The sequence below is a fragment of the Embiotoca jacksoni genome, unplaced genomic scaffold (genome assembly GCF_022577435.1).
Source record: "Embiotoca jacksoni isolate LCO1_2020_lvr unplaced genomic scaffold, fEmbJac1.0.p SCAF_1, whole genome shotgun sequence".
Classification (NCBI taxonomy): domain Eukaryota; kingdom Metazoa; phylum Chordata; class Actinopteri; family Embiotocidae; genus Embiotoca; species Embiotoca jacksoni.
The window spans coordinates 14,942,637-14,956,565 of record NW_027185229.1 but is presented as its reverse complement, the minus strand read 5'-3'; the positions used below and the strand labels follow the sequence as shown (position 1 = coordinate 14,956,565).

Sequence of the window (13,929 nt, the reverse complement as noted above, 5' to 3'; positions counted from 1 at the left end):
ATTTCATGCAGCGACTGATAGATGCATGTTACATGACAAACGTACATACATACAATACTGCAAGCATTTCATTAAACAAAGGGGGCATTAGTGTAAGGGATGAACCAATATGGTTCACAACTATGTAGAAAGGAGAAAAACGAATAACAGTGGGTGTTTTATTGTTCTTTCGCCTTATAGTCATTACCCTTTTCAAAGAAAAAAAAAAAAAAAAAAGAAAGCTGTTCTTGGAAATTAGGCAAAAATGGGACTTGGATGGAGTTAGGGTGGAGTGTCAGTGTTTTTTGTTTTTGTTTTTTTAAACTACACGCGTCAAATTAGCACAAACCACTGCGATTCAAGCTCCACTGAAAGACATTCCTTTTTGTGGTAGCTGTAGTCTCTGTTTTGACATTACAATCAGGTAATTTTATGTTTTTGGGAGTTAGGGTGAAAGTGAGGTGCATAATGATTGTAATTAGGACAAGACTGAAGTGAATGGAGTTTTGACAAATGAAAGAACCGCTGTTGTGTTGGACAGTGTGAACAGAAGGAACAGGAACAGACTATTTAAATTACTTTACTACTGAAAACAGAGTAGGCAGGAGGCAGAAGAATACAGATAAAACATTTAGATCTAATTAGAGCCCCAGGGGCCCAGAATGGCCCATGATCGATTTCCCATGTATTTGTATTTTTGTATATACACAGCCTCATGATACTGAAGGATGTTTCTTATTGGGGGAAAACTAAAGACTTTAAGTCAGGTTTCATTCATCTTTTTTGTTACAAAATTCCCGAACAGAATAAACCTCTCATCTAGACAGATATGAACGGTATTACAACAGACAGTTTTTTGACAGATTTACAATGAAGAAAAGAAGCTGTATAGTAATTTCCATCCCATCACTTTCTCACAGTGCTTGGCTCAACATAACATACTGCACATCAGAGCTTATTTTCTAGGTTCCTCTATCATCTATTATTCATATCCACTATGGATTTGTATTACTTTCAATCAAAAACAATAATAAAGGCATGAATCATCTGTGAAGAAGAAATGGTGATAATTGTTGGTCACACATTCCCAACTGGATTCCTGTGTTAACAGAAAGAGGAAGAGAGAGAGAGAGAGATTTAAGATTAAAAAGAAAAAAAAAAGTACATTTATTACAGTGCACTGGCTAAATGCTGGCCTTTATCAAACGCATGATGTTATATCCTCAGAAAAAATAGCACCTTTCATAAATAAGAGCGGAATTTTAGACATACAAAGGACTTAACTGCTTTAATCCCATGTAATACACGTAAGAGAAACCTTGAACATCTTTACAAACAGTGCCTTATATGAAATGGTCCATATAGCTTTTACTTTAGATGTATCTTGCAATGTTCTCTTGTGTGTGTATATATAGTGTATCTATTCAATGTATGTTTTCTGTTTGTTTCAAACATTGACACACCTTTTTAAAGACAATTCCAGAGGCTGTTGCTAGCCTACAGGTAAGGCAGAAACCTTAAAAAGAAGGTGCAAAAGCACTCCTTTTATTTAACAAATCAATCACTTTATCCCAAACTGTCTTTAACAACATTCTGGTTTCAAAATGCCACATTTGTTGAACTTATATGGCCCTGTTTTCTTACTGTTACACTGAATAAAATACAGGTAAAATGATGCAAAAGTTTGTAGTAGCTTATTGTCATACTAACATGCGAGTGCAGCATTTGGATTCTTGGTTTGGTACACAAAGTATAAGCTAAGGCTAATGATGATAAGTAACTAATAACTGGCTGATTTAGGAGAAACCCTTAAAAATAAAGAGCATTTCTGTCCTAACTTTATAGTTTCGGGCAGAGTAAATCAAAAAACATTTCAACTCTAAAAGTAGATCCTACGTCTGAGATAAATTAAAGGTATTCAAGGGAACGCCTAAATTATTTTAAGCCCTACTCTCAATTAGTTGAATTGCTGTTTGGCTTTTAAAGGCACCATATTTTGATGTTATTAATTTCATAAATATTCATTCAGCTCGCAAACAAGTGAAAACTAACAGAAGATATGATGGTTTGCACAACTCTATACAATTAAAGTCAGCCTGTCTACTAAAAAATGGTATTGTACAGCGGCTTGAATCGGCATTTGTGATGTTCGGTAGTCTGTTTTCCGGTTATGGAGCAGTGTGATCTCTTCACCACTAACCAAGTATCATTCACCTTGCATTTTCTTTGTTTTGTTTTCTACTAAAAAAAAAAAAAAAGACCAACATCAGTGACTGCATTCATTTAATGAATTTCAGTTTATCATTTTTAAGTTTGGTATGCATCTCCCTTCTTTGTTGCAACCCAAGTGCCACTCATAACAAGTAACACATGAAACTGCAAAATTATCCTTTAGTAAGGAAGGTACAAACTGGAGTATTTAAATAGGTTCATTCCTTGTTTGCTGTTAACAGGAAACATCCTACACATGAACAGTGCACTCCAACAGTAAACATGCATCACATTACACCCACATAAAATCAAACAAAAGTGGAAATAATACAAATAAACCATTATTTGAACCAACTCAAGTAGACCAATCTAGAAGTCTGTGAAAGACCATATTCAACATATCTTATGAATCGCTTGTTTTCTTAGCCATGCATTTACTATTAACTTGTATCTTAGTACAACTTATGATTACGCTGGGTTTAATTAATTCGTATAAAATGTAGAGACTTTTGATTGTGTTTGTGGCCTCACTTTTATTTGCTGACTTTGCACCAGGTGGTAACAAAAAATAGTTATCCACCTCTTTTAAAACATAAGATACAACATTCTTCACACAAAGATATTAAATGAGAGATGTCAAATATAAAATAAACACAAGTATAAAATATATATGTAAATAACAAAAGATTAAGAGCAGGTCTAGTCACAGGTTCACAACAAGTATCCCAACATCCATAGTTCAAATGGTGTGGACCTTTGTTGCACATTATACCTCTCTCTTTATATTATATTTCTGTCAATAATAAAGACAAAATGCAAATTAGAGCAGGGGCCTCATGTATAAATGGTGCGTACAAACAGAAATATTGCATATGCTTGTATTTATGCACACAGTTGGATGTATAAAAATGAATGTAATGTGAGAACGTGTGGGTCACGGCACAAACTCTTTTCTGACTGTAACTTGACGATTTCAACTTTCATAGCACTGAAACTCGCCAAATGTTTCAAAATAAAGTTTCTACTCCAATTTCTGGGATATGTCTATGAAGTAGTCTCTAAAAAAAAAAAATTAAAAAATGATATCCACTAATCCACTATGATAAGTTAAACATTAGTTTGCATATTAACACCAGAAAGGCCAAAATCCAATTTTTTGGCAATATTGACTGGCAGGAGGGGTGGCTTGATGGCATTAGTCACAGACGGCTGTTTGGGATAAACATGTTCAAACCCAGCAGGTGACAGTCTTTGATGAGTTATTTTTTTTTTCCCAACCATGTTGTTATTTTTGCCTAATCCCACCCATGTTTTGTTTTTCCCTAACCCCAACCATGTGCTTATTTAATAACCTCAACTATGTGTTTTAGCCATATGTTTAATTTTCCTGCAAATCACATTAATTTCTGTCCACTACAGGAACATGTGTAACTGTCACGCCTAGATAGGCAAAAGCATGGCTATGTCATGTTTTGCTGTAGAGGACCGGTGTGTCTATTTTACGTTTTGCTGTGATACTGGGTTGCCACGTCAGGGTCTGTATTGCTGAGGTGTACATATATGACAAACAGGAGACAAGGGCGCACAGATCCAGATCCTTTATACACATTTAGTCACTCTTCATATCACATGTTATATTGATCTACAATTCAAACAGCAGTGTTATGTGTGCAACTCAGCCATAACTATTCCATAACCAGCTTTCAATTGTAAATGATACAATGAAATCAAAGTCTCAAATCTACATCTATGTTTCATGAACGCTTCCTCAACACGTTCCCCACCCCTGGAGCTCAGAGCAGAGGGCTGGACTGACTCTCGTGGTCAGTCGTGGAGCACTGTAGCTGTTGAAATGTAGGATGACCCGGGATGTGACAGAATAGTGGAAGTCTGGTTTACCTTTCCTCAATATTAAGCCTGAATACTCAGTAATCACTGGTTGTAGAAATCCAAAATAACGTCAGATAGCATTAAAGGTTTGCGGAACAGAGCGCAAAAGAGACAATGCCACTCGTTGCATTTTCTTTTGGTTATGACACTGCTGTTGCCACCATACAATATGTGCTTCATGTCCTCCACCTCCACAAGCACCTCCATTTCCGAATCAGAAAAATTCCATTTCCGGATTTTCCTCTGTTGTTGCCACAATCCACAAAAGAATAATTGAGTCACATGGCTATTTTTAAGTACAATAACATTCATAACGTGCTCTGCATTGACAATTTATGATTGAAGGTTGGCGTGTAGATGGCGCAATATAAGGCCGGTCTATGTACACACATTTCCATGTGGATTTATAAAGGAAACATTACATGCAGGTGTGCGCGCGCACGTTTTCTAAATCGGAAACTTTTCTGCACATGCTATTTTTGTGCCCATGTACACTTAGTGTGGATCCTACGCACTTTTATACATGAGGACCCAGATGTTTTGTTCCAGACTTACTGAGGTTACTCCAGAATCTCAGCCAGCTTTCCATGGTAATACTCATAATTTTCTTTGCAGTCCTCCCACAGGTTCAGAGGTTGGTCATCGTTCTCCACAAATGTGTCCCAGGTGTAGGAGTAATCTAGAGGCTTCATCACCCTCAGCTTACAGCCAGCAGCGTGCAGGACCTTCAGCCCAGCCTGGATTTCTTCGTCCTCCCACTCAAACAGCCGGGCAGCATAGATACTCAACTTAACGTTTTTCCGAGTCTTCAATACTTCAGCTATCTTTGAGGCACAATTAGAGCAGGGACTGGAGGACACATACCTGAGAAGAAGGTGGCAGTATAAAGACAAAGAAAATGACTGTATCAGTGCATCACTTATTTTATGAAATGAAAGAACATTGTTCTTGATTCTCTAGCATGCCAACATAAGACCACACTTATGTTATCATTTTAATTACTGCAATACCTTTATCATATGGGGTTTGATTTTTTTTCATGTTTTTTTTAGGAGTTGATAGGGATGTGTGCATTACCACAGCACCCCAAAAAGTATTTGATAATGTAGAACCATAATTGAATAATCTTACAAATGTATTATCAAATTTGACATGTGCCAGTTTAGAGTAGATGACACGAGGGGGTTGTTGTGAATGATGCATGACTAAAACTAAAATACCTTTTTTTTTAGCTTATTATGTGCAAGCCTAAATGAAAACAAAGTGACAAAATATTCAAACAGTCATGGAAACAAAGACAATATTGTCCAGACTGATTTTAAATTATCTTGTAATTTGTCACATTTTCTATTTCACACACCATCTGACATTTTAAGAGAGGTAAGTACCAAGTGACCGTGTATTTGAGTTCAGGCTGGTTGTGCAGCAGACATTGTGTGAAAAAGGCCTCCTCAGCATGAGTCCCAGCATGCTCATCCTCCAGATAGCCCCTTAGCAGCCCGTCATCCGTGTTGCCTTTATCCACCAAGTAAAACAGGAAGGTCTTGTTGCGGCCAGAGGAGTATTCTACATTCTTGAACTGGAACTTAAAGATAAAAGGGTCTATCCGGTCCCTGTGTTAAACGGAAGAAATGAAAGGGAAAAAAATGGCATATTAATTTTCACATATTGACTCGATACAAAATGGCTATGGAGATGTTAAGTTTGATTTTCTTAAATTAATCTTTCAGAGTGTTGGCATGGGAGTGTTTTGTTAAAATCTCTTACGGAGAAAGGAAGAGGACAATCGTTACCCAGTTGCAAGGGATAAAAGGTTGACTGCTGAAGACATCTCAGAAGTAGTCCTGGACCTAATCACACTCGAGGGGGATCAAGACATTATTTTGGATGTAATACTACCCTTTGATAAAGACATCCATAAGCTTGCCAAGGAAATAAGGAAAGGTTAAAATTTGGGATCACGGCAAGTTGCATCTAACCTTGATTGATAGATGTGTCATTGTTTATCAGTAATAATAAAGCAGTGTTAATGTTGGCGCCTGTTGTTGATTTAGTTGAATTTTTGACAAAAAATAAGCAAAGGTTTTCATTAAATTGTAATGCTTTGATTTTTTTTTAATTTCTTTTTAGTCTTGTACTCAACAAAAAGTATATATATAATATTTTAGTATATCTTTTGTTCTTCTGTTCAAAATTAAACACAACAGAAAAGCTAGTGTGTTAATTTACAGTTACAAAACAGTTTTGAGCGTAACATTAAAAAGGGTGTCTGCCTCTCAAAACCATACCAGGAGCTGCCTCCACTTGAGAGCTGCCTGAAAGGCTCTGTCTCCCATTGTATTTTTTAAAAACTCTGGGAACCTCAATTAGCCCGTGTGTCGACTGAAAGCACCAGGCGTTCTTCCGAAGACAACCAGCTCGGAGTGCTTGCAAGCACTTTGGAGGAGCGTTTTTCTTAAATAAGATGCTTTGGTTGCTATGATACATATCCACAGAACGCTGTTGAAAGTATGTAATTTCACATTATCAACAAAAAAAATGCCAGCACTTGCTCTAAGCCCTTGCTCTGGATGAAGGGGAGACTGAAGCATGTTGGAAGAGAGGACGAACCTGCTGGTGTATGTGGGTTCCTGAGATTTTGCGTGCGAGGAAACGGCTCAGCGAGTATTGTCGTTTGGTCCAAAAGCTGTATTTGGACAGGGCCCGGTTCATGGAGCAGGACACAGTTTGAAGTGTTGCTCTGTATAATTGGAACTTTCATTTCAAGAAAAGACATAAATTATCGAGAGGCCATCAGCTCGGAGAAGCATATCCCCCTTTTCTGAGGTATATGAAGAGGTGAAAAAGATATAACATTAGGTCTTTGTGGCATTTGTCTCACCCCGCCTTCATTGTGATTGTGACGTGACAGTGACGAGGGCCGTGTTTAACTCAAAGCAGAACATGTTTCAACTCTCAGTGATCATAAGAAAAAGGCAGGTAGCATGTAAATAAAATTTCACAACAAAGTAAAAAATGATGTACGACTGTAAATTTACACAGTACAAACGGTGTTATGTGCAAAGTAATGCTACATCCTATAATTGCGTTTTTATTGCTCTGTTAGATGTGATGAGTTCACATATACATAACATCAGATTATCGATATAATTGTGATCTCAGTGTCAAACAGGCTGAGAGCAAATAAGAAATAAATATAAAAGCATAATTCAAGCGGTAAATTGGCTTGCTGTCATATCTAAGAAGTACAAGAAGTACAAGGCTTTAGTTCTCCAATTAGTCACCGCTAAAAATGTCAAAAAACAGAAGATGAAGACTAGGAGCAAGAAGCTGAGGACCTTTGTAGTTCTTTGAGCAGTGTTTTAAGGAGGGTTTTTTTTGGCGTACTTCAGGCTAGATACTTTCCAGCACAAGAGAAACAGTGACCTGCGGATTCCACCCAGTAGGGGTCTAACACATCACGTGCCCATCCTGTGCACGGCTTCATACTGCACAGAGAGCGTTTAAGAGGCAAAGTGTTTTGGCTGACTGATTTTGTTGACTTCCTTTGGTCATTATTCTTAGATTGTTGTGCTTCTAGCATGGACAAGTAAGCTTAGTTGTTGGAAAGTTTATTTTTCATCCATTTTGTGTTTATTATTTTTTTTATTCCTGCATTGTACTGTAGCTGTTGCTGGCTTTTGGAGGTTCCCAGCAGCAGCCAAAAGAAAATGGCGGATGCAGCTTTTGTCAGTTATGCTTCAAAGCTGTGAAACACTAACTGTAGATGTCAGGGAAGGTAGCTCAGTAAATATTTTTCAAAGAAACCTTAAAATATATCTTTACTTTAGCCTTTGACTATTTACACCAGAAGCTCTCTTGCACTTGCTCGCACGTATGCACTGCTGCGCCTTTAGAATATTAAAATATGTTGATTTATTAATATAAAATAGCCTACATTTTAAGGTTGTTCTCTTTCTTTATATCTGTCTTTGTATAAGACACTGCATGTAATTTTCTTGCTGTAGAGCTGCATTTCTTGTGAGAAAGGTGTTATACAATTCAAGTTTGTATTATTATTATTCTTAATTATTTCATAACTATATTTACAGACAGTGCCTGTTAATTGGAGGAGAGCACCTTTATTTTCCTACTTGAAAGACCTGGGGATAGACGTTGATGATATTGTAATGTGAAAATGGTGTAGCCGGAAAGCAAGCAACCTATGCCCAGTTTACCTAGTTTGAACTCAGGAGTGGCTGGTCAGCTCTGAGAGTCAACACACACAGGAATTGAGGGATTTTCCATAATATTACTTTATTTCTACTTAAATCATACGATGCCAAGTCTCCATGGTACTACATTTGCCAGTCATATATCAACAGCGGAACATGAACACTTCCAACAAAAATAGACGAGGCGATATTTTTAGCGAAGTGTCAAGCTGCTTCTGGAATGCTGCTGACACCGATATCTGGCGGAGTCATGACACAGCCAGTTAGAGGGGAATCCAGCCTTTAGTGTATGAGGATTAGTTCAGAGTGAATGTTGATTGGTGGAATTTCCACTGCTTTACTTTGTTGACAGACTGCCCTGTGTGACAGTTTTGTTTTCGTTTTTTTAAATGGGCTTTTGTGTAGGTGGGTAAAATATGTTGGTTTTCTTTTCCCTGTCCATGGGAGTGTATTGCAAACGTTTGTGCCGCAAGAGCTGCCTTCTTCACCAAACTGGGGACATGCCGACCCCCAGGTAATACTAATAATCCCACATGCAACCGTGCTTTAAACAATCTAAACTATTCCTTTTACGTCAATCTTAAAAAAAAATGGAGCAAAACACTTGCCTGGTGTGAAGCAAACCCATTTTTATGACATATTTTTTGACTACATGAATATGGGACGAGGGAATCATTTCCAGTTGTTCCATCCAACTGGGTGTCGACCTCGGATTAATTTTAACCAATCAGAATGTACTGAAACCGACTGGCAATCTGTTACCACTGCATCGACCTACAGCCCATATCCACCATTGTTTCCCGAGTACAGCATTTTTTTTTTATTGTTTTAATGGACACCAGCAGCTTGACGAGCTGCTGAACGTTTATTCTGCGCTAAATGCAAAATGTTTGGTGATTTTTTTTTTTCTGGTCAGCAAGAGTTTAAAAAAAATGCTGCACTTGTCAATGTCACCAGCCATCCAATCACAGTGAAGGAGGGGCAAAGGTTAATAAGAGCTGAGTTCCCAGACTTTTTTCACAGCGAAGAAAACTGAAGCTGTGCGCGACTTTGGGGGAAATAGCAAGGCAAGGTAGCCCTGCACTATTGATATTGTACAATACAAATGTTCCCCACAAGAGGGTCTGAAAGCGCTAACTCACTTGTTAAACTTGAGAGGACATCAGCCTCCCCCTACGTTTTTTTTTGGATATGGCTACAGATAATCTAGTTGGTTTAACAGATACAGATACAGATGATGCTGTACTTGCTCGTCCCTACCCGAAACCTTCCTCTTCAAGGGAATCTATAATTGTATTGGCTACCACATGTTCTACCTAAAATAGAGAGATTAAAAAAAGTGGTTACCAAACATGGTCACATTTTAGCCAGTGACCCTCAAGTGAGCCACATTTTTTAAAGATCTTCCAAATTGTGCTGATAGGCACACCAGGAACTTGAAAGACACCCTGGTTAAGGCTGGTTGTTACATACCATTTACTGCCCAACCTAAATCGTGTCAACTTCCCATGTTTGAATTGGGCACAATACAGCGCTATTATTAAAGGGACACTTTTTTTTATATATCCTCACACTGGATGGATATCTAGAATAGGATCTCTTCCAGAACTAAATTTGTTGTCTTCCTCTTGTGCCCCGGTGTGCTGGCATACATAAGTAAGACAAAACGAGAGTTGAAAACAAGAATTTCTAAACACCAAAGCAGAATATGAAACAAAGATTAGAAATCCCCAGTGGCCAGACACTTCATTTTAGATGGCCACAATGTATGTTGTCTTACATTTCATGCTGTTTGCCTCCGTCAGTTTCAGATTTGGATTATGTAATTTTGTCACTTGCCACAGCTCTATGTTTTTTTGGTAAATGTATCTAGTTCATAGGGTCTGATAACTCGTATTACATTCTCTTGTATATGTCGTTTGTTGTCACTATACTTTTTACCTTTGTCAAGGAATATTCTAGTTATCATATGTTGCCAGTGTGGATACAGATTTTCTTCATTACAATTAAGTCATAATTTCCTATACTGTTCTGATGATATTTGTTTTCTCCTTAGGAGCATTTCCATTCATTTACCTGGAATATTTATGTCTGCAGGTTTGGGTATCGCATTTTTGGACATTAGTCATTGATGTTACGATGTTTTATGAGCCTCCCTACATCCAAAGTGGGTCCTTTTCAGATGGACTCATTATGTTGTTACATGTCCTCCTTATTAATGAGACATTTTGTCCCCACTTATTTATATGGACAGTAGGGATGAGAAAAGTACTTGGCTGAAATGAGTATCCAGTATCATCCGAGTAATTGTTGATGAAGGCTTCTAACAGACAACTAGCTGTGTCCACACAGCTACACACCGAGCCCCGCCTCCCCCGCTTAGACCGCTGTGACAGTCTGCGGTTCTCTCTTTGCTGAGACAGAGGCACACCTGCTCTATCAGTGTCCAGCGTGTACTGAAATTAACGACATCTTGCAATTCTCCTGATTAATTTCTGGTATAGGCTCATTTCAATCAGGTTTGTATAAAATATCTTCACCCGAGTTACTCTGAGAACTTTGCTCTCACCGGACGAGTCGCAAGTTACAGCTTCGTGACTTTGCTTCTGCCGGTTTGCTTTCCTTTTTTTCAATTGGCTCGCTATTTCCTCCTCAAGATATCTTCACTCAGCTGACCGCTTTCAGCAAGAATATAGTGTAAGGCTGAATGCATATTTCAGTGTGGACTGTCTGCATTTAATAAAACCAGGCTCACGATCTGACCCCCTCCCCCCACAGACACACACCCGCACACACACATTATTTGCTGAACAAAATACAAAGTATTTTTTAAATGACTAGCCTGACATTTTTACTCCCTATAGCTCAATAAAAACAATTAATAGCCTATGGCAGCTTAAAAAAAAAATAAAAAAAAAAAAAAAAAAATCTGTAAATAGTGCTCTAAAGCTCAATTCTGGGGCTGTTTTGTAAATAGTGTTCAAATAAATAGTACATTTTGCTATTTTTTTATCAACTCTTATCAATCTCAGGCTTAAATCAACACCTTCCGGTTACTCCGCATTGTCTTCTGTTCTAAGCACCGGCCACTTCCAGATTAAGCCCTGCCCCATCCGAGTACTGATACGGATACATATAATGTAGTTGGTTTAACAGATAGAGATAATGCTGTACTCGCTCGTCCCTAATGGACAGTCATTTCCGTATGTTTTGACAATGCTGATAATGGTTTATGCCTTTTTTTCCCCCACAATAAATTGTTATAATATCTATAAGAGCCAGTATTCTACTGTTTTCAGCAGTTTAGCTGTTTATCCTCATGTTTTATTCAGGTATTTAAGTAGATGTTTATACAAGTGAACATCAAAAGACAGTTTTTTCTAACAATATACTTTAAATTCAATAAAACATGATTAAACATGTTTAGAAAGACGAGATGCTCCTATTCTTATCTCAAACATTTCAAAATTCTATATTTGCACATTAAAATCACTAAAACTGATTAAAACCAGGGGAGAACACTTCTTGACCGGCTTACCTGATTTGAGTTTATTATGTTTAAACCTTTTTCGCCCCTCTAGAGTTTGCAGGTATGTTATTAAAACAGACTTGTGTAAATAAATCAAATGTAGCATAATAATGGGTTTAGTCAGCTATGCACACTCTGAGCTTTAAAAAAAACGTTCTATGAACTATACTAGTTGATATGGACCTACCCTGCGATGAGTTCAAATGGAGGTACTTCCATTGGCTCAACCTGATCTCCATTCTGACCGTTAGCCACAGCACCATCGGTGGCTGTCGCTTCAGCTGATGAGGCCTCTCCATTATCCACTGCCTTTTCTCCTTCATTCTTTACTTCTTTCTTGTCCTTGGTTACTTCAGCGGCATCCTTTTCATTTCTGTCTTTTCTTTTCGTTGCCATGCGACTTTTGTCAGCCATGATGAAGAAATGCTGTCTCAGGAATTTGTTCAAAAAGTCTGTAGAAATAATTGAAGTGATGAAAAAGGACAAAATGTAGATAAAGACGGGAGGTATGGGCAGCTGAACCGTGACAAAGAATGAGTAAATGAAACACAAGCAGAAAGGAAGGGAGATCTAGATACGGGAAGGGGCGGAATGGCGGAGAGATCAGGGGGACATAAAAAGAAAGAAGGAAGTGCAACCAAGGAGAGAGAGAGGGAAGGAGTCGTCTTACACTATACCTTACACTGTACAGTTCATAGGTTTGTCCATAAACCAGGATAATATAAAGGTTCTTCTGAAGTTAGTCATTTGTCTATTAGATCCCTTCTTGGGGAAATTTGCCTCGGAAAACTGTGCACAGAGATTAAAGGAGGGGAGGGGGGGGGACAATAACAACAACAAAACAAACCTGTGCAGCTTTGAAGGCCTGATAAACAAATGAATTATGGGCACAGGAATTGTAATATCTTAAAGATATTGTATTAAAACCTAGAATAAAGTATTGTCTATTCACAGTACAATCTAAAAATAATCAGTATTGCTACCAACCTTTAAAGGCTCATTTGGGTCAAATCACAGACACACACAAACAGCTGCACCTCACAGACCAGACAAGCCTATTTAAAGACTCTGGGGGTGGGGGAGACAGGCCCAGAACCCCTCCATGTGGACAACTGTATGTTCTTATCTGCACAGACTAAGACTGACTAGGACTGCAATTAATGTCCTCCACTACATACATGGAGTATTTGTCCTCCTGATAAACTGCTTGAAATGATTTTGAATAAAAGTGAATGCCTGAACAGCCAAATATTGCTTGAGTTTGTCTGAAAACTGGCCTGATGGCGGAACGATTCTAAGTCACTGTATTAGTATCTGACAGATATGTGACAGGGCACAGACAGACGGTGTCGGTTCCAGCTAAATAAGACAGGTCCACATTCGGTATTGTCATTTGAAGGCTTTATTATTATAAAGTCATTGGATAATATTTTGTTGTACAACCTTCGTTCCAAAAAGTTGCGACGGTGTGTAAGATGTAAGTACAAACAATGCAATGATTTTCAAATCATCTAAACCCATGTTCAATTGAAATACATGAAAGACAACATTTAAAACGTTGAAAATGTTATTGTTTTATATAAAATATGCGCTTATTTTGAATTTGATGCCAGCAACACCTTTCAAAAAAGTTGGGACAGGGGCAAAAGAAAACCAGAAAAGTAGTATGATAGTAAAAATAAAAATAAAACATCTGGTGGAACATTTAATAACTAATTAGGTTAAATGGTCCTGTTACCATTTTAATGGTCCTGTTACCATTTAACCTAATTAGTTATGAAAGAAGTAAACATGATTGGGTGTAAAAAAGAGCCTCCCAGAGAGACAGAGTCTTTAAAGCACCATAAATGTAAAAAAAAAAAAAGAAGCTGCCTCACGCTCTCCTCCTATTTCCCCAGGTGTTGCTATTGTTAACTGTCCCCTTGGTTATTTAATTTTCTAGTCCCCTAAACTCTCTACTAAGCTGAGTGTCTCCTGTAGGAAAGGCACATCTATGTTCTTGGTTCTGCTCAGCTCAGCCGCTGCTCTCTTATCTCTAGCCCTCCCTGCATTGATGTTTAAAGTTCCCATTATTAAAACCACCATATAGAGCAGAAAGAAAACAGA

At 37.9% G+C, this 13,929-nt stretch overlaps 1 protein-coding gene across 1 annotated transcript; it reads right to left on the bottom strand.

Moving 5' to 3' along the window:
* Positions 1-543: 543 nt before the first annotated feature.
* On the bottom strand, positions 544-12,429 carry apobec2a (apolipoprotein B mRNA editing enzyme, catalytic polypeptide-like 2a). The gene is made up of 4 exons (XM_069140500.1): positions 12,011-12,429; positions 5,469-5,693; positions 4,636-4,944; positions 544-1,078 (listed from the first exon to the last, which is right to left on the bottom strand). The coding sequence occupies exons 1-3, from the start codon at positions 12,235-12,237 to the stop codon at positions 4,641-4,643; spliced, it is 756 nt and encodes a 251-aa protein (XP_068996601.1). The 5' UTR covers positions 12,238-12,429; the 3' UTR covers positions 544-1,078; positions 4,636-4,640.
* Positions 12,430-13,929: the final 1,500 nt, after the last annotated feature.